The sequence below is a fragment of the Biomphalaria glabrata genome, chromosome 13, assembly GCF_947242115.1.
Source record: "Biomphalaria glabrata chromosome 13, xgBioGlab47.1, whole genome shotgun sequence".
NCBI lineage: Eukaryota > Metazoa > Mollusca > Gastropoda > Planorbidae > Biomphalaria > Biomphalaria glabrata.
In genome coordinates, this window is record NC_074723.1 from 35950984 (window position 1) to 35976459 (window position 25476).

The 25476-nt window shown below is 34.8% G+C and overlaps 1 protein-coding gene across 1 annotated transcript; it reads right to left on the minus strand.

Annotated features, from left to right (window-relative positions):
- Window positions 1–6549: 6549 nt before the first annotated feature.
- LOC106052379 (prostamide/prostaglandin F synthase-like) lies at window positions 6550–24997 on the minus strand. The gene is given in 5 exon segments (XM_056009221.1): window positions 6550–9764; window positions 16391–16466; window positions 18017–18080; window positions 23731–23782; window positions 24793–24997. Coding segments are annotated over 5 exon segments (567 nt in total). The 3' UTR covers window positions 6550–9594.
- Window positions 24998–25476: the final 479 nt, after the last annotated feature.

Here is a 25476-nt window from a genome sequence, read left to right on the forward strand (position 1 = left end):
TTGGATAGCTTGATAATAAACTGTCCTAACTAAAATGTGGGCATGTGACTTATGACAAATCAAACCAATCATGCAAATCTGTGGTGGGTTATCCAGATTTGTGTGACTGGACAATTTAAGCGAATTTTACTTGGTTATAGGAAGGGATGGGGTGGATGTTGACAGTCTAGCAATGGCGAGGGAGTTACGCAACATGTCCATATGTCTTATATGACCTGCGTGCTCATGTTTTATTGATATATTGTATGTATTGAGTATGTAAACCTACATGAAAAAAAATTAAGATTAATTATTATTATTATTAAAACAAAAAAAATTACATTATTACATTTATTACTTAAAAAGATTCATGTATCTTCAACTGCATAGCTTTTAAAAAGAAACCTTTTAGATATATAGATAGAGAGAGAGATAGGTTAGAGAGAGGATAGATAGAGAGATATAGATAGATAAGTTAGACAGAGAGAGGATAGATAGATAGATAGATAGATAGATAGATAGATAGATAGATAGATAGATAGATAGATAGATAGATAGATAGATAGATAGATAGATAGATAGATAGATAGATAGATAGATAGATAGATAGATAGGTTAAACAGACACAGAGAGAGAGAGAGATACGTAGATTTTGTTTATTTATCTAGCTAATTATTAGAATAATTAAATAAAAAGTGTGTTTATTTAAAAAAGCTATATAAAAATCCCATTTGTTTAGTTATTTAAAACATTTTCACCATTTCCTATTTATTTGCTACGCGTGCTTTACTGCGCCGTCGGCGTTGTGTCTTACCGTAACCAACGTAAAGGATCTCTGTTCTCCGGCGCAATAGTTCTTCACTTCTCACGTCTGCTATCAAACCCTCTAGACGGTCGGCCATAAAACACGGGCATATTTAATGAGGTAATTTAATATATATAATGGTTATGCTTGCCTTTGAATAAGGCAAAATATGTAGGTCACTGCTGGGGCTGTGTAGCCGCGGGAAATACTGCATTCCTCATTAATCTTCGGACTCAATGACAAGCCTTAACTATTATGCTTAAATATATATATATATATATATATATATATATATATATATATATATATATATATATATATATATATATAGGCCCCAATAGGCTATATTATATGTATAAGTGTAAAGGAGTTACGTTCTCTACCACACAGCGACGGCGGAGTGGTCAGTGCCAGATTTTAGCAGCCTAAATGGAGGCGCTGGACAGGATTTTTTCTGGAGTGTCTTTATAGCTTCTTCAAATGTCTATACAAATGCACAATGGCGTAGCCTCCATACGCATACCGCGAAGGGGTTCATTGAGCCCGGGCCCATGACCATTAGGGACTCACAAGAGCACTTTTAAAAATTTCAAAAAACAAAATTGAAATTGTTTGAATTCTTACATAATTTTACTAAGCGCCCATGGTGTCATTACATTCCTGAAATAAATATTGAAAAAAAATAATAGGCCTATAACAAATCGATGTAAACCGTACTAAGGATGCTACACTCCTTCATTTGGCGGCCATCGCGAAGATTATCATTTAGGGACTTGCATGACACGAGTATTAAAGACAACGTCTTAGCTGTGATCTAGTTAACTTCCAAGTAGGATCTAGCGATTACATAGTTTAATGTACTTAAGGTGTGAACACAAATTAGGCCTACGTTATGTTCTCCGAAGGGGTAGTATCTATATATTATAAACGCTAAGCACTTTATCCATTGGAGGAAAATTAGATAAATTGGCATGCTTATCTGCTTATTGCCAAGTCTAAAAGTGTGGGCGCAATTAAAGTTAGTCAAAAATGTCGGAAGCTCAGCGGAAAACAAAATGTCTACTCCTTTAAAAGCATAAAAATTAAGGCGTCAGAAGTAGCATTTAGTAGCTCGATCATGGGGGGTGTCGATACACACTATTGTCTTCAAAAGAAGATTTAACTGTTTATTTAAACTATTGACTGCGATTATAATCACTCAGGATTCCACTGACTTTCAATGCATACGCCTACAAGCTAATTTTAAACTTCACTATGGAAACTTCAACTTTTTCAGCAGATTGGTCATCTCTAATGTTACAACTGATACAAAATAAGCCAAAATTGATAGAATTTATCTATAAATTAAAGCAGCCTGGCTTCGCTTGCTGTTATTTAGCGATACAAAAATCAGAAAATAGTTTAATAATAGATTAATAGATTTTATACTTTGTCGATGGAAAGGTCTGAAAAATGCAGCTTTAGTTAATGTGCTGTCTGTGGCATTTATTTGCCGGAGATTGCAATTACTCTTGTGACCATAGAGGTCATTTCTTGAGATAGCCTACATAAACGGTCACAAACATTTTTCCCGTTTCTAGGACCCCTCCTTTATTTTTTTTTCTCCTTGTTGGTCTAACCTGTGCTATCCCAAGATCAAATAGAAATTTAATCTCAACAGATTAACAATGGATGGACACAAAACGATATTTTCTTAAAATTCAAGTTAAATTTTTTTTTTTTAATGTATGATTTTGATAGTAGAGTTTCTAAGTATTTGTTCGGTAATGTGAAGCACAATCTATTTAGGCTACTTGTAGCCCTTATAGTTATAAGCATTGAGCGAAATGACACATATTTCTAAAGGAGGCCCCTGCATTTGGCGTAATATTTAATATTTAATGTAAAAAAAAAATACTCATTTGGGGGTGCCCTTAAGTTGGGACCCGGAGAGATTTTCGAATTCTTCCCTTCCCTCCTCCCCACTCTAGCTACGCCTCTGATTTATTGACATATTCTTAAACATCTCCAGACTTCAAGAGGTTAAAATATGAATAACTACCTATAAGTGTTGTATGCTGGTGTCACAATGTTAACTCGTTTGAAACTTGCCACCATAGAGGACGTAATGATTTCTGAGTGTAGGCTACTTGCAAGAGAGAGAGAGAGAGAGAGAGAGTGAGAGAGTGTCACAAACACGCACACACAAACACATGCAACTTATTAGAAGTTTCAGTTGCTATTGTTGTGTTTATGAGCTTTGAGAGAAAGATTATATTAAATGATTCATCTCATATTGGTTATCTAAAACAGAAAACAAAACAAAATTAAAAAGTTACTTACTACACAGGCCTACAGATAGGCCAAATATGAATGCTGATTTCATGGTGAGATAAACCCCTAGTCGTCAATGATGCACAGAGTGTAATATTCCATTTAAATAGTGACCGCCTCACTGTCACTGCTTTTTTGTGTGTGTCACGTGTCTGGACGCACGCTGAAAAGTGCCAGCAATCAAATCACTAATTGGTTGGTCGTCATTTAAATCTCTTTTTTTATTCTCAACCTCTATCTATCTATCTATCTATCTATCTATCTATCTATCTATCTAATCTATCTATCTATCTATCTATCTATCTATCTATCTATCTATCTATCTTCTATCTATCTATCTATCTATCTATCTATCTATCTATCTATCTATCTATCTATCTATCTAATCTATCTATCTATCTATCTAATCTATCTATCTATCTATCTATCTATCTATCTATCTATCTTCTATCTATCTATCTATCTATCTATCTATCCATCTTCTATCTATCTATCTATCTATCTATCTATCTACCTATCTATCTATCTATCTATCTATCTATCTATCTATCTATCTATCTATCTATCTATCTATCTATCTATCTAACAGGTGAAGGGGTGAAGGCGAATACCTGGCGTCAAAAAATCAGGAGCTTGGGGAAGATGGAGCTCGTCAGCCTAGAAAGACAATTCATCTAGGAGAGAGGTACTCTGACTACAGCAGCGACAACTGAGTTTAATCCTGTCGCCTTTTTTTTTCCTAGGGTTGTCTACCCTTTTTGATAAATGCTTCGCCGCCTGTTTGTTTAAATTCGTTTTAATACTTTGTTATAATAACAAAGTCAATGTCTTCCATTCAGAAGATTAAGGATGAGTGCAGTTTTTCACATGACTACGCAAACCCCGTTGCGACCTGCATATTTTCCCGAATTTTTCGCAGAGTCTCAAATTTGTTGTCCCGCAGTCTTTGTGAGAGCTCTCAAACTGTTTCTCTCGGAGGCCATCTGCTGGCAGCAACCTTTCTCTATGCCAGTGACGGTGAAAGGGCACCTGAGTTGAACTTTATAGCGGTTACGGGGGGGGGGGGGGCACCTCTGTAACGCCGTCCTCTTTTAAGCTCGCCAAAGAAGATCGCCTTTGGCATGCGGTCGTCCCACATGCGAAATAGGTGTCCGACCTAGAGCAGCTGCTAAATGCTTCTATACTGTCCACTATACCGTCCACGAAGGTCTGCAGAAAAAAAAACATAGTTATTTGTAACGTCTTGATAGCGTATGCCCATGATAAAGTGTTAAAAAAGTATCGGTAAAGTAAAGTTCCCCTTTCAGACCATGTGGTCATCTGTTTCTGTGGCCTACACTTTTCCCTAACTAATGTCAGGTATCCATTAGAGCTGACTCAGAGGCGCCCAAAGATCCCGAAATTAAAAATCCCAGTCGTCACCAGGATTCGAACCCCGGTCCCCGCTTTACCGCTCAGCCACCGCTCCTCCATGATAAGTGGATAAAGTGTTAGAGGAACCTTAAATGCTTTCGATAGAGTACCCAGATTTCAGAGCCATACAAAAGTGTGGTGAGAACTACTGCTTTATAAACATCGATTGCTGTTGCGAGGTGTTAGCTATTAGAGATGTACACAAATTTGCTTGTGGAATTATGTTTTGAGTTGCTTACCATGCATGATGTATCATAAATGTTATCACGATGATCTATTTAATAGTAATAGTCGTTATTGTAAACAAAAAACTAGAATAATGGTCTTGTAAGCAGCCCACTAAATTTTCAACAATGAAAATGCTTTTCTATATGTTTTTCATGGCTTAACCAAGAAAATTGACTTACGTAAATATTCAAAACAACAGGAACCACTTCTGTAGCTAAAAAATTTTGATGAATTATTGGATCTTTATGAAGTATTTGTCTTGAAACTAAATATAGGCCTATATGGAGAGTTCTCTATTATTTTAAGTTAGTCGTGCAAGCGTACACAAATTATTGAGCGCAGACACCTTTGATGGAAGCGTTAGAGGTGGTTTATATGCCATGTCTTAAAGCCATACAAGAGTGTGGTGAGGATCTCTGTTTTATATAAAGAAGTCTCGTCTCATTATTGAAGACAGCATTAACTCTTTCTCTCCTAACTGACGATACCAACGTTGATTCCACTAGAATGTGGTAAATAATTATGGAGAGAAAGAGTTAAGATATCAGGTGAATCTAATGCTAGAACTTAATATCAGACCACCTTCACCTATCCCTTAGTCGGTCAGACCGTTGGGGTACAAGATCTGTCTACTATCTTTATCCATTCCTCTTTTACCTTGATTAGAGTCTCTCTTCAATAACAGTCCGATCCATTCTTTACTGTTATTGCCTCTTCTTCTAACGGAAGGAATTTGCGAGCTTTGATGATCATGATACATGGCCGTATAGCTTTAGTATGCTTTTTTTTTTTGACAGTGGTCAGCAGGTCATCGTTCAGCCCAACTGACTTTGTGATCCTGTTTCTAATCCACTCAGTTGTGGTGCAGTTTTTGATACCTAGCATCCTTCTATACCAGGGTTGGGCAACCTTTTGTATCGAGGGCCGCATTTAAAATATATTAACAAAACCTGTTTTCACTTGCCTGCCTGGAGAAATTGGAAAACCTTGATTGAAAAAAATTAACATGCACTTACATTTCATGTGCAAGCAGCCCTTTGCAATAGCTACCATGAAAAACATGAAATCTTCCACTCTTCTTTAGAAATATTAGTAACAAAGTCACTGTCCTTCAAGGAACATAATTTCTTCCATAAGATTTTATATTCTTATTACCTTGACCAAGCTAAGACAGCGGATACATCGAAATATGTTGTTTCTAATTCTTCAAGTACTTTTCGAAACTGCCTGTGGTTATGATCCCTAGCTCTGATACCTTTAGTATTTATGACATTTACTTCAATAATAGAGTGATATTTTATGCAGCTTTGTGCAAACTTTCCTGTTTACGGTTGGGATATTCTTTAAAAGAAACAACCAAACAATTTTTTTTATATATCAACCAAAGATGAACTCCATCAGTTGTTACACTTGCCATCTTTTCCATGCATACTCAACACTCAGCAGAGTTCTTCATAGCATTAAATAAATACTGGCCTGAGATTGTGATTTACACTGAGTGTATTGAAGTATAGTCAATAAGCTTAATCTTCGGTTTCTTGAAACTGTTTATAATAAGACCGTTTTAATAATTTATATAGATATTTAGAATTATTTTTAATATATTTGCATTTTAATATCTATATACTGTGGAAGCACACCTAATTTCTGTAGGTGTCCGCGGGCTGCATAAAACACTCTGGCGGGCCATATGTGGCCCACGGTCCATAATTTGCCCACCCTTGTTCTATACTCTTAATTCAATGTTTAGGATCCTCCTCTCTAAGGACGACTATTACATTTCTATTTAAAAAGAAACATTACAAGAAAACGAATTTAAAAAAGGAATATTTTATTGCATAACAAATACGTATTATTTTGATAAACAAAAATATATGAAGTTCATACAAATAACTGATAAGAAATATCCAATACTAAAGTAGTGGTAAAGTAGTAGTCAAGTAGTTGTAAAATAGTGGTAAAGTAGTGGTAAAGTAGTAGTCAAGTAGTGGTAAAGTAGTAGTCAAGTAGTAAAGTAGTAGTCAAGTAGTAGTCAAGTAGTGATAAATAGTAGTCAAGTAGTAGTCAAGTAGTGGTAAAGTAGTAGTCAAGTAGTGATAAAGTAGTAGTCAAGTAGTGGTAAAGTAGTAGTCAAATAGTGGTAAAGTAGTGGTCAAGTAGTAGTCAAGTAGTAGTCAAGTAATAGTCAAGTAGTGATAAAGTAGTGATAAAGTAGTGGTAAAGTAATAGTCAAGTAGTGATAAAGTAGTGATAAAGTAGTAGTCAAGTAATAGTCAAGTAGTGGTAAAGTAGTGGTAAAGTAGTGGTAAAGTAGTGGTAAAGTAGTGGTCAAGTAGTAGTCAAGTAGTGATAAAGTAGTGGTAAAGTAGTAGTCAAGTAATAGTCAAGTAGTGATAAAGTAGTGGTAAAGTAGTAGTCAAGTAATAGTCAAGTAGTGGTAAAGTAGTGGTAAAGTAGTGGTTAAGTAGTGGTCAAGTAGTGGTAAGAGGAGAAGTAACATTTCTCAAGATGAGCCCTGAGTAAAAAATTCTACATCAAAAACTTGTATTGATATATGTTAAAAATTGATTTCACCATATTAAAGCAACATATTACATATAAACAAGTATCTATATAATTGAAAAAAATCTTAATAAATGTCGCCAACTGTAAAGAGAAAGTGACACAATGACATCAGTGGTGACCACAAAAAGTTAAGTCAACACCGACAGATCAGACCACACCATCTGGTTCAGATTTGGGACATGGTCATCATACAGTCACGAGAAACACTTTCTCTCTACAGCCAAGCACTTCATTTCACAGCTGTCTTCCTCAAGTCTTTTTTTTTTTTTAATTTAACTCGATAGGTGGCGCTAGAATGGCATATTTCATTCCAGTGACATATTTTCATCTAATAAAACTTCATACATCCTTTTACTTAATAATACTAAATGTTTGTTCTACACTTGTTTCATGACAATAAACATGACATCTTCCACCAATTTTGTCACAATAAATCTGTATTCAGTTTATTACAATTCATAGAGAAGAAATGAACTACACAATTCACAATATCCAAAGAAAACATTGAAAACTTAAAGTAAAGTTTATAAACTTAACAGAACAATTACTGTTTGAAAGATATTATTATACAACAAATATGCATTTTTACACCATGGATAAAATGTGGCTTCAAAAAGATGAAGATATTAGTATTGGTATATTAGTATTTTTACTTTTGGGATCTCAAGGGCGCCTCTGAGTCCACCCAGCTCTAATGAGTACCTGACATTAGTTGGGGAAAAGTAAAGGCGGATGGTCGTTGTGCTGGCCACATGACACCCTCGTTAACCGTGGGCCACAGAAACAGACAACCTTTACATCATCTGCCCCTAATTTGCTTGGTCTGAAAGGGGGAGGTAATTGAAGGATTAGGAAGGAGAAGGAACTGGCCAATGAGAAGGGGCAAGGGAGGCAGAGTGAGATGACAGCACCTTGATGTTATAATTGTTATGTAGGTCAGTGAGTTTAGATCCTTAACATATCAATGTTCTTGCTCAAGACTGGATAACTGATTCATTATTTCGTAACATCAGATTTGAGGGAAATGGGCTGGCCTCACAAGCATCTAATCAACTCAAAATTCATTAGTGCTGCATATTATTATCTAATTTTCTTAGAGGATTTATTATTATCTTATTTTCTTAGAGGGTTTATTATTATCTTTTTTTTTGTAGTAATGGAATGCAATAGACCACAACATTTCAACCTAGGAGAACAAAATGCTTGGCTAATGTACAGCTTCAAGACAGAGGTCTACACTACAAGAAATAAATAACAAAGCAATGAATTACTTTTTAAACTGATAGTTAAAACAAACACCAAACAATCAAGATGCTTGTTTATCTTTTGTCATCCCTGGCATGGGGTTATTAAAAACACAAAGTTTATTTTACTAGATCAGGGGCAGGCAACTAAAGAAAAAAAAGCTGCCAACCAAACCAATTATTTATTGTTTAATAGTCACGACTCTTACGGTGTTATTGACTGGTTGACAGCCCAGATGTGTGACTGTTTATACTGACTGAGTAGAGAGATGTCATTAGCGTGCAGAGCCTGACCTGTAATGCTGACCTAACGCGTCATTAAACTTTCCTGATGGCTTCAAAGCATGTCGTCTGCTAATGTTTGTACGTTGACAGAGCAGCACGAGGAACAACACTTGTTTTGTTTTGTTTTATTTGTTTTACATAATTTGGACAAAACAAAAATGATTACATCTGAAATTTTCTGGGGGGGGGGGGGGGGGGGATAGCTGAGGGCAGAGTTTAAAGTTCCAGGACCATCAGACGAGACAAGTGAGACTAAAAAAGTTAAACTAAAACTAAGGTTCAACTGCCGTTAAGGGCTCAGAAAACAGCTCAGCCCGAGCCTGGATATAAACTCAAGCCCCTTAGCTAGTGGTGAACTGACTAAGCACAGAACCACTTTTAACAAAGCAGCTAGAGATAATAAAATGTTATTACAAAAGTAATAAAAGAAAAATAATTTGTCCCCCCCCAAAAAAAAAGGAGTTTGAAGTAATTGATGGAATAATTAATGGAAGAATTCGTGAGACAGAAACAAGTGACTGTTTTGTATTCATTTGTTCTCTTGACTGTTTATTTTTGCTCTGGCCTCCTTCCCAATGTCAGAAGTATTTGACAGAAGTTTGAATGCTACCACGTATATGAGATTAAAAATCTTGATCATTGCTTTACCCTGTGTTAAATTTAGCATCAATGTAAAAAAAAATTGAGGAATATAAAAAAAACAACATATTTTCATCTATGAAATATCTGCCTACCCCTGTTCTAGAATGTACTTTAAAAGACTTATTTCTTTTTAGGTCTCGAAGGCATGGCACACGCTTCAGCCCCACACTCCGCAGCTCCATGATCTTCAACCTCCACTTTGCCTTCAATGCCCAGAGCCTTCAGGACTTCATTCGGATCAACATGCTCCCCTGGAGTTTCTTGTCTAAATGTCAAAAGGGCTTTGCCATCTGGAGAGAAAAGTGAAACAATTTGAAGGCTTACAAGAGATAATGTAATGGACTGCCATTTTTAAATTATTGAGAGACAATTTAAAGACTTAGCCATCTGTGGATAAAATGAGATAATCTAATGGGCTTAGCCATCTGTGGAAAAAATGAAATAATCTAATGGGCTTAGCCATCTGTGGAAAAAATGAAATAATCTAATGGGCTTAGCCATCTGTGGATAAAATGAAATAATCTAATGGGCTTAGCCATCTGTGGATAAAATGAAATAATCTAATGGGCTTAGCCATCTGTGGATAAAATGAAATAATCTAATTGGCTTAGCCATCTGTGGATAAAATGAAATAATCTAATGGGCTTAGCCATCTGTGAATAAAATGAAATAATCTAATGGGCTTAGCCATCTGTGGATAAAATGAAATAATCTAATGGGCTTAGCCATCTGTGGATAAAATGAAATAATCTAATGGGCTAAGCCATCTGTGGATACCATCTGTGGATAAAGTGAGATGTTTTGCCATCTGTGGATAAAGTGAGATGTTTTGCCATCTGTGGATAAAGTGAGATGTTTTGCCATCTGTGGATACCATCTGTGGATAAAATGAAATAATCTAATGGGCTTAGCCATCTGTGGATAAAGTGAGATAATTTCAAAGACTCTGCTAAAAGATAAAGTGAGATAAAAGACTTTGATTTCTGGAGTTTTGCGTTTCTAAATTGGTATTCACAAAAGTGAATATTTTTAAAAGAACTACATCACTTATTTCTTAAGAGAAAGACATTCACCACACAAACATACTACATTGTCTAACACACACTTTCAATAATGGAGAGAGGTAAACATTGTCCAGAGGCTAAAGTTCAACTATTCATAGCTGGAACTATACCTTTATTTTAATTTTTCATGTCAATCAGAAGTTTTTAATGACTGGTTTCTGGGTTACCCTAACCCAGGGGTGTGCAACCTTTTTCTATTGAGGGCTGCATTAAACAAATTTTGGGAATGGGGGGGGGGGGGGGGGGGGGCGCATATATATAATATTTACTTACAACTTAGAAAAATATGCTAGCTAACTGTTTACAATGTCTTTTAATTCACATGTATACTGTATTGTATATTTACTTTTCATTTTTTTAACTCCCAATAGAGGAAATACAAAGAAGAGTTAGCAATTTCTTAAAACTAATTTTACGAATATTTTTTAAAGATTTGTCAATGTCTTTTTACATCACAACATTTTACCACAAAATGTACTGTTGTACTTAATGTGAAGTTTTTAACTGTTTACACTCCTGCATAATGTTTGGGGACTATGGAACTAGCTAACTAGTTGTTTCCCTTGTGACTGCTCTCAAATTACAGTCAGCACTGACCTTTTCTTACACTGTTTTTTTTTTCAATTGACTTCACAGATGTATGTGGACCCAAACATCAACATTTTTTAAAGTATGGAATCACAGCTTCTGGCACCCATAAAATTCCACCCATAAAATTCCAGAGAAAGAACTGACTGGAACTTCTCTTTCAGGTCATAATTTGCTTGGAAATATGTCCTCTGAAGCGGAATCAGCCTTTACAATAAATGGTAAGCTTGAGGACATTGCCAACTGTTTCCAAGCTCTTGAAGTCTTAAAATTCCACAATCATGAAATCCAAATAAGCCTTGTACGTTTCAACATTTCACTAGAAATAGTTTCACCTTTTAGCAAAGGAAAATGACAAAACCTGTTTTCATTTGCTTGCCTGGAGAAATGGGAAAGCTTTGCTTGAATAGATTTAACATGCACGTACATTTCATTTGCAACAAACTATTGTGTTGTGTGTTAAAATAAACATGAAATTCTGTCTTCCACTCTTATTTAGAAATATTTGTAACAAAGCCACAGTCAATGTCCTTCAAGGAATATTCTTCTCATTACCTTGCCCATGTTAAGCCAGCGGATACAACTGTGGTACCGAACTTCGGAATGTTTTGTTTCCATATCTTCAATTACTTATCGGAACTGTGGTTAAGACTACTAGCTCTGCTAAGTTTGATCACTGAGAGATTGGATCAATAATATGTTTTATATTCAATGCAGCTTAGCGCTAATTTTCCCCTTTCAGAATTTAATGGTTGGGATATTGTTCTTTAAAATAAAAAAAACTGTTTTTCTCAGTCAAAGCACAGGCTCCATCAGCTGTTACACTTGCCATCTTGTTCTAAGCCATCCCAACACTTTCAACACAGTTCTCATAAGTAAATACTGGCCTGAGTTTGTATCTTTGTCTGAATGTTTTGAAATATTGCCAATAAGAATAATCACCGTTTACTTTAAACTTTTTAGAATGACATGTAGAGACAATATTTCTTTAGCCTTTTCATCATAAGTGATAAGAATCAGATGTTTCAATAATTTATATAGATATTTAAAATTAGAATATATTTGCATTTTTTATATGGGAACATCTGATTTCTGTAGGTGTCCACAGGCTGCATAAAACACTCTGATGGGCTGCCTGAGGCCCGCAGACTGTAATTTGCCCACTCCTGCCCTAAATAGATCTGACAACACATTCCATTGTCAAGTGTCTGAATACTATTATATAATTTTATCATCAGTATCAGCAAGTAAAAAGTACATATTACCGGTACCAGTGGCGTCACTAGGGGGGTGCAGTCCGCACTGTGTGACACCCGTTAGGGGGGTGACACCCAAGTAAAAAAATGCACTTTGTGAATAACTGACCATTAACAAAAATAAATGACAGTGGCTAACTATTGGAACATACTATTGACAATTAATAAATAAATCATAAATAACATACTTAATATATCAATGAAAATGTGAAACCCTTACTTTCAAATGTATACCAGCTGCATGTATGTATATGAACACTGCTTTGATTTTAAAAAGTTTTAATCGAATCTATTGACTTTGAAGCTAGCACTGTAATATCAGGATGCCAGCCAGTAGTCACTGTTTAACAAATGACGACATTCTTCAGGGATTCTTCTTCTTCTTCTTCTAGCCAGCTTTATTGCTGCTGAGCTGTGAGCTCTTTAGCAGACTGTGCCAAGGAAAAAAAGTCTGCTGTTTTCTTCAGTTGTTCAGCACTGCCATACAGGGTGTTGGTTATGTTGGGCTGTAGTGGAAGTAGGGTCTGCCTAAAGTGGATTAGGGAGGGGCATTCAAAGAGGATATGGTTTACAGTTTCAAAGGGGTTGGCGCAGTGTCTGCAAAGGGGGAGTTGTGTGGAGTTTATTTTGTTCAGGTGGTAATTTAATAGTGGTGTGTGTCCTGTTCTTAGTTGGAAAATTGTAGATTGTTCTTTGCGGGGGAGGAAATTAATACTGTCCAGTTTGTTAGGCGTTGTCATTTCTTTGTACATGGTTTCTTCAGGGATAAAACATTATTGAAATCTCACAAGTAATTATTATAAATTTTGTAGAATTGCATAATAAATAATTGGCCATTGAAATTTCTGAAGATGATGTCATTTCATTTTCTGTAAAAGAATCTCTAGCCAAGATGAAGGCAATGTTACAATGTGTCAGTTGAGTGATATACTTGAATATTTTAGGGGATTTTTACATGAGTTTTACATGACTACGTAAACCCAGTGAACTGTAGATAAATTGTAATAAACAACTGAATTTTAAAATTTCATAGATACTCATTTTATAGTTGTACAATCAAATGATGTAGGTAATTATTTACTATATGAATTATATGTTATATATATGTTGGCCTCCTTCAGTCGTAGAACAACTATGGTTCATCTCGCACACTTCCTCATGTGGCTGTGGAGCCCTATTGTGGAGAGACACTCCTGTCCACAAATATCACAGGTTAAGGTGGCTTTCGCTTCGGTGGTAAAGGAGCTGGCCATTTTTCGCATTGTACGTTTTTCTTCCAGAGTTGAGGCCCATGTTCTTTTGCTGTCCATAGCTTTCTTGGTCACTGTCTCTCTCCATCTGGTGCGGTCTAGAGCTATGTCTTCTCAATGGTCAGTATTGATGTTCACTGATTTGAGGTCCCGTTTTATTACATCTATGTAACGGAGTTGAGGGCGACCAGTTTTCTTGAGCCAGTCGCTAGTTGTCCGTGGAGGATGACTTTCGGGATGCGATTGTCCTCCATCCGGCAAACGTCCAAGCCAGCGCAAGCAGCATTGTCTAAGGGCTGTAAAGATACTGGGAATACCTGTTCATGCAAGGATCTCAGTATGGCACACTTTTTCTTTCCATGTGATTTTCAAGATCCTACGGAGACATCGCAAAAGGAATGAGTTTAGTTTTCTCACTTGCTTTGCGTAGGTGGTCCATGATTCACTGTCATACAGTAGTGTACTCATAACACATGCCTTGTAGACTTCCATTTTGGTCACTGTAGTGAGCTTCTGGTTTTCCCAAACTCTTGACCTGAGTCTAGCAGATGACACCCAGTGACTCCACTGCATATTACATTTCATGCTTCTGTGATTTGCACAATTTATCCGCTTATTATACATTTGACTAATGCATTAATCATTGAATAATTAGTCAAAGTTTTACTCATATACAACTAGAAGGAAATGAGAAGGCAGACACACTCGCCAAGAGTGGGAGAAATAACTCACAAATAAACTCTACACTCTATCCAGAAGAAATGAAGAAATTAATTGTAGATAAAATAAATGAGAAATGGACGAGCTCCCATCCAACTCACAAGAAAGATGACGCTTACTATAAGCTATCCTGACAAGACCAACGTCTAATCTTTCGACTAAGGACCGGACACAACAGAATGCGACAACACATGTACCGGAAGCTCAAAATTGGAACCAGTGAAATCTGCCCATGTGGAGTATCACCAGAAAATGCAGACCACGTCCTCCAAAACTGCTCTCTTTACCAAGAGGCCCGTATAAGACATTGGCCCCAAACCACCCCAATAGAAAGAAAACTATATGGAGAGCTCCCTGATTTGGAAACCACTGCGCAGTTCATCTCATGTATTGGTCTAGTCATCTGAAAGCTCCAACATTACAATGAGAACGATGAAGAAGAAGAAGTCAAAGTTTTACTAATGTTCCTGAATGTAAGCTACCTTTCTCAATCAACTATTACCAAAAGCAATAGGAGAAAAAAAAATGTCACAAAACTTAGAACTGATCATAACAAGAAATTTAGTAATGATTTGCTGCATCTTTTTAATTTTTGGCCAGTGCTTAAAATAATAATGCAGCTACCCACAAAGAGAGTTGAGAAAATTTATTAAATATAAAACTTATTTTAAAAAGGCCTTTTTGTTGGGATTCAGTGATAATCTCTCACTGGGAAAAAGAGTCAATGGTAGGCAGAAATCTAAATAATGTAAAAAAACATATCATAAAACTCCAAGACTCAACTACCATAAAAATTGGTTTGTTTGTTCTGTAAGTTTCAGCTGTTACTTTGGTATGACCATTTTTATGTTCTAGTCATGAAATCCTCCAAGAGAGCAGCGGTGCTAGCAGGCAGGGTTTGAACTCAAGACCTTTATGTTGACAGTGCATGCACATGACCAGGCAGCCACTCTAATCTTTAACCTTAGCAGCCACATTACATAAAGAATTTTAAAAAAAAAGACTTTTAGAGCCGAGAGGCCAGCCTTTCAGAGTTGTCTGGGGAAAGTGACTGATTGACCATGGCAACCAAGATGCTGGAGGACTTAATGTTAAAAATCCATATAGGCCTATCTTTCCTCTCAAGATATCTCAAAGAAGACGAATTATGCTTTAAACTTAGTTCACATTTATTTGTCTCCAATAACTCAAATTTTGAGCTCCACAGTTCTTCATTTTTGTTTTTATCCAGCATCTGCATTTCAAAGAAGCCAATATCAATATTACAAGTGAACATTTCAGTTGTTACTATGGCATTCAGAGTTGTTGTTTTTTAAATAAGACTTACGTTGATTTGCAATTTTGTAATTCTCTGAACCTACTGAGATAAGTTTACTTAGGTGACTGGTAATGACTTTGGTCACTTCAACCCCGGTCATTGTATCTTTCAGTCAGGGTGTTTCAAGGTCACTTGGCAAGGAAAACATAGTAGCCCAGTGGGTGTGTGGTGTGTGTGGTTGAGTAGGTGGTGTGTGTGGGTGTGCGGTGGTGTGTGTGTGTGGTGGTGTGTGTGTGTGTGTGTGTGGTGTGTGTGGTGTGGTGTGTGTGTGTGTTTGTTACATATATGAGTGTTGTTTCTGTTTACATCTATAGTGATTCTTAAAGTGACAACGCTGAGGTGGGCGATTGTAGTCAAACTGAATTTCTATTTGTTTGAACCAACAACATTCTCTTATTGTATCTTTAAGTGTCTCTGATTGCCTTCAACCTAGACCCTGCCACTGGGGAGATAGAAGCACAGGAGTATCGTTGTGATGCACAGCTAAAATAGGATTGGACATTTCAACAGTGTTTGCAGAAGAAAAGAACCAGAGAAGACAATCAAGACAAGGGACACCAGCTCCAGCTGGAATAACCTGCCCAGTGTGCCGCCTAACATTTCAAACTCACATAGGTCTAAATTTTTTACGTTTGGGCAGCCCTATTCTACCTGGTTTTGAAACTTCACTAACTGAAGAAAGCCCTTCACTAACTGAAGCTAAAGACAAACTGGTCTTACCTTTATTAATAACTAATGTTCCACCATTCTGCCACCAATCTCCAGCAAGGTCACCAGCAACTTTTTTTTCCTTTGTCTAAATAAGTAAAGATAGATAGTTAAGAATAAAGTGTCTGAAGGAAAACAGCGGCTAGATAGCATAAATTACAGAATCATTATTAGAAACAAAACTCGCTGATGTCTTATTATTATAACTGGTCAGTATTTGTGAATGAAGAGAAAAAAAAAAGTCGATGGGCAAAATGAAACTGTTAAACTAAGACAACAAAGGGTGCAACATTTGGCTTCTTATTTAGCAGGATGAATCTGCTACATCAACCCCTGACATCTCTTTGACAGAAGCTTAATGATAACTGTAGAAAAAAAAAGGTACTTTTAAAAACTAATAATAATGGGAAACTATTCATTTATGTATTGCATCATTCATGCTCCTGTTGCAAGGTCAGTTAGCTCTAGTCAAATTTCCTTTGTGGAAATGTGGGCTTGGGCAGAGAAAGTTTCAGAGTCTTTGGGCGCTCAGCAAATACAACTCAGCTGAAATCAAATCTCTAATTCCTGGTCTAGATCAGGATTTGAACTAGAGCCCCTTTGTACCAGGTTTATGCCACTCAGTGATAGTCAAGTGTATTTTAGATACATGAGTAAATGGCTGTTCCATATTTTAATGGTTTCTTTTTGTCTTCTGGTTTCTTTTTATTTTCTGGTTTCTTTTTGTTTAGTTTTCTGGTTTCTTTTTGTTTAGTTTTCTGGTTTCTTTTTGTTTAGTTTTCTGATTTCTTTTATTCTTTTGTACTTCTTTTTTAATTACTTTATTTTTAAAAAAATATGGCACTATAATAAAAAATGTATGTTTTTTTATGAAAATATTGTCTATTAAAAATAGCTGTCCAGACATTTAATATTTAATACAGGCATATGTTATCAAAGCCTTTTTGCATGGCTCTGGCAACTGTGTGCATATAAGGCACCTCCAACACTTGCACCAAAGGTGACTGCTCTCTATAATATACAAACGCTGGCAGGACAACATTACAAATGACCATGTTAAGATGGACGCTGTTGTGGACAGTACAGAGGTACTACTTATTTTTCAACAGCTGAAGTAGGTCAGATACCGATACCATATGGGATTTTGGTGAGCTGAAAAAAAAATGGCGTAACAAAAGTGCACCTTGAAAGCACTATAAAGACAAACTCAGGTCACCCTCACTGGTATAGTGGAATACAGGTAGCAGCAAATGGTTTCTCAAAAACACAGCTGCTATTCATGGTTCAGGTTGTGGAATAAAAATCTGAGATCTCCAAAAACGTCCTAGCCAAAGACAGCCACAGAAGAAATAATAAGCCCATCAGCAAACAATGGTGCGCCAAATATGACATAATATATAAATCGCAAATGGATCAGCGTGAAATACTGCACTGATAATTAATCTTCACACTCAATGACAGCGCCTAATTTCTTCCTTTAAATTAGGTACAGAAATTCATGCATCCTTTTGCTTATAATAAGATAAAGCATAAATTTTTATTTTTTTTTATCATTGAAACTGAAAATAGTTAATTGATGAAAGATTTTGATTAAATATGGGCATTAAACTTAGCAAAGATAAAAAATAACCAAATTACCTCAGCAATAGTTTCTCTTGTTTTTTTACCAAATAAAGCAGGCCACAAAGTGAAGGCATTCATTCTAGAAATATTCAGGAGAAACAATACCAAGATCAATCATTTAATATTAGTTTTAGACATAATAATAGTAGAAAAAATATCTGTCCACATATTCACTGTTATTATGCATGGATGTATAGGACAAATATGAAGATATTTTATCGCATGATGATTAGGTCTTGGAAAAGTTAATTAGTCACATTATGGCAGTGATGGGCAAACATTTCAAACGTTTTCAAGGATGGGCAACAAAATGAAAAGAACAATTTTGGTGGGACATAATTATTTTATTAAGAAAATACAGAAATTCAGTATCAGAATTAATGATATCACGATTGAACTAAAACTAACACTGTATGAAGCTATGGGTGTTTCAATAATTTGGATCAGCCTCGGACTTACATGTCATTAAAAATTAACTGAGTAGTTCATCTGTCACAGGTTTTTATTCGACATTTAAAAAGCTAAAATGTTTTGTGAACTTGTTTGGATACAATTTTAAAAGAAGGAAATACCCCTCTTAGACTTCGAAATCTATGGATCATCTGCCTCTCTGATCTATCATTAACGAGGGTGTCATGTGGCAAGCACGACAACCAACTGCCTTTACTTTTCCCAAACTAATGTCAGGTGCCCTTAAGAGTTTGGTGGACTCAAGGGCGTCCAAAAATCTACACCAAAAATTAGTTAAGGCTACTGATGAAGCTGATGGAACAACAACTTTGAGTGCAACATAGACATAAAATTGTGAAATATTTCTTCAATGGTTCATCTGTTATTGAAAAAAATTAAATTCTTTAATTAAGAACAAAATTTGTACTTTTAAAATTCTTATTTGAAAACATTTGGTGGGCTGGATTAGACCTTTTCGACACCGGAGTCGGCCGCGTGCCATAGTTTTCCCTCACTGCCTTAGGGTATATTTTCATTTGACTTAAAATATACAAAAATAATTTTGAAACAATTTAAAAAATAGGATTATCTTTTGAAAAATTCTATGCAGTCTTTAATTAAGTTAGATTCTACACTTGATTACAACAAAAATGGGAAAGAATCTAGTTCAAGATTTATATAAAAACATTTCCATAAAAACAGGTGTACATTTTTTTCTTTGATTTTAATTTTAGCATTAATAAATAGAGACCATATACTCAAACTTTGAATTCAATTAATTTGACTTAAAAAAAATATTTTGACTTTATTAAATTAATGATAGTTGAAAATCAACATAGTCCTCAAACAGTTTATCAAGTTGAATCACATATTTAAGAAAAATGTAAGTCAGTAACTGAAACCAGATCTTTGTATTTTTCACATTTAGATTATTTGTAAAATGTTCTACATGTTTTATATATTCCTTCTGAGTTGAAGATAATCTACAGGACAATTAAGACCACAACACAACAGTCCAGAGCACCTGGCACATGGCCAGGCCACCATAGGGCAGCAGATAATAATTTTGTTTGCATCAAAAACAAGTAAAACATATATAAAATACTTTTTAAAAAAAGACCACTCCTCCTTCATGCAGCTTAGGAGGTTATTCAGCTCTTATTTACTGATGAAAGTTAGATTTAAAAAAAGACAACTCCTCCTTCATGCAGCTTATAGAGAGGTTATTCAGCTCTTATTTACTGATGAAAGTTAAATAAAAAAAAAAAAAGACCACTCCTCCCTCATGCAGCTTATAGAGGAGGTTATTCAGCTCTTAATTACTGATGAAAGATAGATATAAAAAAAAGACCACTCCTCCTTCATGCAGCTTATAGAGGAGGTTATTCAGCTCTTAATTACTGATGAAAGATAGATATAAAAAAAAAAGACCACTCCTCCTTCATGCAGCTTATAGAGGAGGTTATTCAGCTCTTATTTACTGATGAAAGTTAGATTTAAAAAAAGGAACTGTTTTTACTTCGCTCCCTTTCCCTCTCCCTCTCCCTGAGACAAAAATCTAATGATGGGTCTATACCTCCAGACTTATCTAGTTCCTGAACATCTGTTAATTTATTGAACCATTTAAAGAATAGGACCTACACGCCGAAATACCTGAAGACTTAATCTTTTCAAGATAAAGATTGCCTGGATCAATATTTCTACTTTTCAAGATATTGATTGCCTGGATCAATATTTCTACTTTTCAAGATAAAGATTGCCTGGATCTATATTTCTACTTTTCAAGATAAAGATTGCCTGGATCTATATTTCTACTTTTCAAGATATTGATTGCCTGGATCAATATTTCTACTTTTCAAGATATTGATTGCCTGGATCAATATTTCTACTTTTCAAGATAAAGATTGCCTGGATCTATATTTCTACTTTTCAAGATAAAGATTGCCTGGATCTATATTTCTACTTTTCAAGATAAAGATTGCCTGGATCTATATTTCTACTTTTCAAGATAAAGATTGCCTGGATCCATATTTCTACTTTTCAAGATAAAGATTGCCTAGATCCATATTTCTACTTTTCAAGATAAAGATTGCCTAGATCCATATTTCTACTTTTCAAGATAAAGATTGCCTAGATCCATATTTCTACTTTTCAAGATAAAGATTGCCTAGATCCATATTTCTACTTTTCAAGATAAAGATTGCCTAGATCCATATTTCTACTTTTCAAGATAAAGATTGCCTGGATCTATATTTCTACTTTTCAAGATAAAGATTGCCTAGATCCATATTTCTACTTTTCAAGATAAAGATTGCCTAGATCCATATTTCTACTTTTCAAGATAAAGATTGCCTAGATCCATATTTCTACTTTTCAAGATAAAGATTGCCTGGATCTATATTTCTACTTTTCAAGATAAAGATTGCCTGGATCTATATTTCTACTTTTCAAGATAAAGATTGCCTGGATCTATATTTCTACTTTTCAAGATAAAGATTGCCTAGATCCATATTTCTACTTTTCAAGATAAAGATTGCCTAGATCCATATTTCTACTTTTCAAGATAAAGATTGCCTAGATCCATATTTCTACTTTTCAAGATAAAGATTGCCTGGATCTATATTTCTACTTTTCAAGATAAAGATTGCCTGGATCTATATTTCTACTTTTCAAGATAAAGATTGCCTAGATCCATATTTCTACTTTTCAAGATAAAGATTGCCTAGATCCATATTTCTACTTTTCAAGATAAAGATTGCCTAGATCCATATTTCTACTTTTCAAGATAAAGATTGCCTAGATCCATATTTCTACTTTTTAAGATAAAGATTGCCTAGATCCATATTTCTACTTTTCAAGATAAAGATTGCCTAGATCCATATTTCTACTTTTCAAGATAAAGATTGCCTAGATCCATATTTCTACTTTTCAAGATAAAGATTGCCTAGATCCATATTTCTACTTTTCAAGATAAAGATTGCCTAGATCCATATTTCTACTTTTCAAGATAAAGATTGCCTAGATCCATATTTCTACTTTTCAAGATAAAGATTGCCTAGATCCATATTTCTACTTTTCAAGATAAAGATTGCCTAGATCCATATTTCTACTTTTCAAGATAAAGATTGCCTAGATCCATATTTCTACTTTTCAAGATAAAGATTGCCTGGATCTATATTTCTACTTTTCAAGATAAAGATTGCCTGGATCTATATTTCTACTTTTCAAGATAAAGATTGCCTAGATCCATATTTCTACTTTTCAAGATAAAGATTGCCTAGATCCATATTTCTACTTTTCAAGATAAAGATTGCCTGGATCTATATTTCTACTTTTCAAGATAAAGATTGCCTGGATCTATATTTCTACTTTTCAAGATAAAGATTGCCTAGATCCATATTTCTACTTTTCAAGATAAAGATTGCCTAGATCCATATTTCTACTTTTCAAGATAAAGATTGCCTAGATCCATATTTCTACTTTTCAAGATAAAGATTGCCTAGATCCATATTTCTACTTTTCAAGATAAAGATTGCCTAGATCCATATTTCTACTTTTTAAGATAAAGATTGCCTAGATCCATATTTCTACTTTTCAAGATAAAGATTGCCTAGATCCATATTTCTACTTTTCAAGATAAAGATTGCCTAGATCCATATTTCTACTTTTCAAGATAAAGATTGCCTAGATCCATATTTCTACTTTTCAAGATAAAGATTGCCTAGATCCATATTTCTACTTTTCAAGATAAAGATTGCCTAGATCCATATTTCTACTTTTCAAGATAAAGATTGCCTAGATCCATATTTCTACTTTTCAAGATAAAGATTGCCTGGATCTATATTTCTACTTTTCAAGATAAAGATTGCCTGGATCTATATTTCTACTTTTCAAGATAAAGATTGCCTAGATCCATATTTCTACTTTTCAAGATAAAGATTGCCTAGATCCATATTTCTACTTTTCAAGATAAAGATTGCCTGGATCTATATTTCTACTTTTCAAGATAAAGATTGCCTGGATCTATATTTCTACTTTTCAAGATAAAGATTGCCTAGATCCATATTTCTACTTTTCAAGATAAAGATTGCCTAGATCCATATTTCTACTTTTCAAGATAAAGATTGCCTAGATCCATATTTCTACTTTTCAAGATAAAGATTGCCTAGATCCATATTTCTACTTTTTAAGATAAAGATTGCCTAGATCCATATTTCTACTTTTCAAGATAAAGATTGCCTAGATCCATATTTCTACTTTTCAAGATAAAGATTGCCTAGATCCATATTTCTACTTTTCAAGATAAAGATTGCCTAGATCCATATTTCTACTTTTCAAGATAAAGATTGCCTAGATCCATATTTCTACTTTTCAAGATAAAGATTGCCTAGATCCATATTTCTACTTTTTAAGATAAAGATTTCTGGATCCATATTTCTACTTTTTAAGATAAAGATTTCTGGATCCATATTTCTACTTTTTAAGATAAAGATTGCCTAGATCCATATTTCTACTTTTTAAGATAAAGATTGCCTGGATCTATATTTCTACTTTTCAAGATAAAGATTGCCTGGATCTATATTTCTACTTTTCAAGATAAAGATTGCCTGGATCTATATTTCTACTTTTCAAGATAAAGATTGCCTGGATCTATATTTCTACTTTAAAAAAAAAACAGCCAGCTCAAAATAACACCATGTGACGTGCAGGAAAAAGAGATCTACGCAAGCCACGCTGTGTGCGTGCTGTGGCTGGCACTTTGGGTGCATTAGTAGCTGTCGGGTTAATAAGACTATGACATTAGCAGTTTTATGTAATTTAAAAAAACTTTAATTTTAAAATAATGCATGATAACTAATCATAATGTTGCTTTAACTCTTTGTCCAGGAAGCAAATATTATTTAGTCTAAGTTATTTTTCTCTACATGTTCCCATTTATTTTTCCATGGGAGTAAGATCAGTATGTAGTGCATGATTTAATACAGTGCATTTGTTATGTCCTAGACTAATTATTGTTAATATAAAGAAAATAAATGATAAATTGTGTCTCTGGTCTTCAACAGTCTCTGATACTCGTTCAACAAAATGCTTAATACATAAGGTGTTAAATCTTTGCTTCATAAAACTGATTACATAAAGGGCATGAGTAGGTTAGGACAAAGTGAAAATAATTTCCTCATAAACACAAACTAGTAAGATTTGATTCATTTTATCAAGGGACAAAACATTTTTCTTTCGTTTCAGGGCCTTATAGTAATAAGTAAATTAACTATACACACCTTCTAAAGCCAAGTTTCTTAAAAGCTTCTTTCTTGAGATCAATATATAACTCTGAAATATAAAAAAAATGTTTTATATATTGTTAATATAAAGTCTTAAAGTTCCTCTTTCAGGCCTTGCAATCTATTATAGACTATGGGGCAGATCATGTAAAGGTCATCTGTTTTTTGTGGCCCACAGTTAATAAGGGTGTCATGTGGCCAGCACAACAACCGACCGCTTTTAGTTTTCTCTAATGTCAGGTAGCCATTAGAGCTGGGTGGACTCAGAGGTACCATAAAGATACTGAAATAAAAAATCCCAGTCTTGTCCAGCATTTCAACCCGGGACCCTGATTTGGAAGCAAGTGCTCTACCACTCAACCACAACACCTATGTAATGAAATAAACTGGAATTGGACAAAAACATGAAAAATTTAAAACAGAATCCTGACAGTTTAATTTTGTTTGTTGAGATACCTAGCAGTGGGCTGCTGTTCTCACCGAGCGTGTTTTATTTGGTAAGCACTACAGTTGTGGTTGTACAGTCCTTTCTTGACTGCAATAGCAAAATATTTTTATTTGGCATATGAAAGTTTTTTCAGTTTTTGATGTTATATCACAATAATATATTAACTATTAGCATCCGGGATTGCAGACTGACCACGCAGAATACACTTCCATTGAATAACACATTTCAACTGAATTAAGGGACTGAAATAATAAAATAAAATATTCTACCAAAGGAACTGGACTCGATTGTATATCCTTAACTTTTTACAAACCTTATATCAACTTACTCTGTGTCTGGTAAAAAGTGTGTACACAATTATTCTCCCACACCCATACTCGGATCAAGCTGAAACGTTGCACAATTATTTATTGACATAGATAAGACATGAAATGATATAGTTTTAAGGATGAAGTTCTTCCCCTTTAAATAAGCTTTGTTTTCTTTTTAAAAAGGATTTTTTATATTTTGCTTGTTAACGTAATTCTGAGATGCCTCAAAAACATCTCAAATATTGTAATAAACATATTACAATGAAATGATAAAACTAATATTTCTGTTGGGTTTATTACCTCCTTGAAAATACTGTCCTTGAACGAACTCTTCAACTCCCAGTTCCTCAAGGCCAACGCCAACTAATTTAACATTGTTCGCGTCCAGCCGAGGTTTCAACTGGCTTAGCTGCTGGGCACCCAGCCGACACAGTTGTCACCCGAACCTTCGAAGAAATGTAATCACAACCGAGGAATCTTTCCAGAATGATTCTATTTCCACCATCTGTATTGAGGAGAAAAGACACAAGAAACTTGTTATATACACTTTGAAGAAATGTAATTCAAATTATAAAGTTTTATTACCGAGCTTATATCGACTCATTCCGTCTGCCAGGTCAAACAAAATCTTCACACATTATTTCTCCCACTTTCTATTTTCTGGTCAAGCTGAAACTTTGCACAATCATTCATTGTTGATAACAACACATGAATCATTAATAAAATAATCACATTTATTCAATCAATTAGTTATAATTAATTAATTTTGCTTTATATGGAAAATTTACTAAACTAGCTTTGTTGATGTGATTTTTATATGTGCCTTTTTCTTTTGTTTATGATGCTTCCAAGGTAGACAAAAGTTTTCTCCTGTGAGCTGAAGCTGAGTTTCTTGGGTATTATTAATTCTCAGTACCTCAGTTTTCTTTCAGTAGATTTTTAGACCGATTTTCTCCACTTTTATTGCGAGCTTGTTTAATTTTG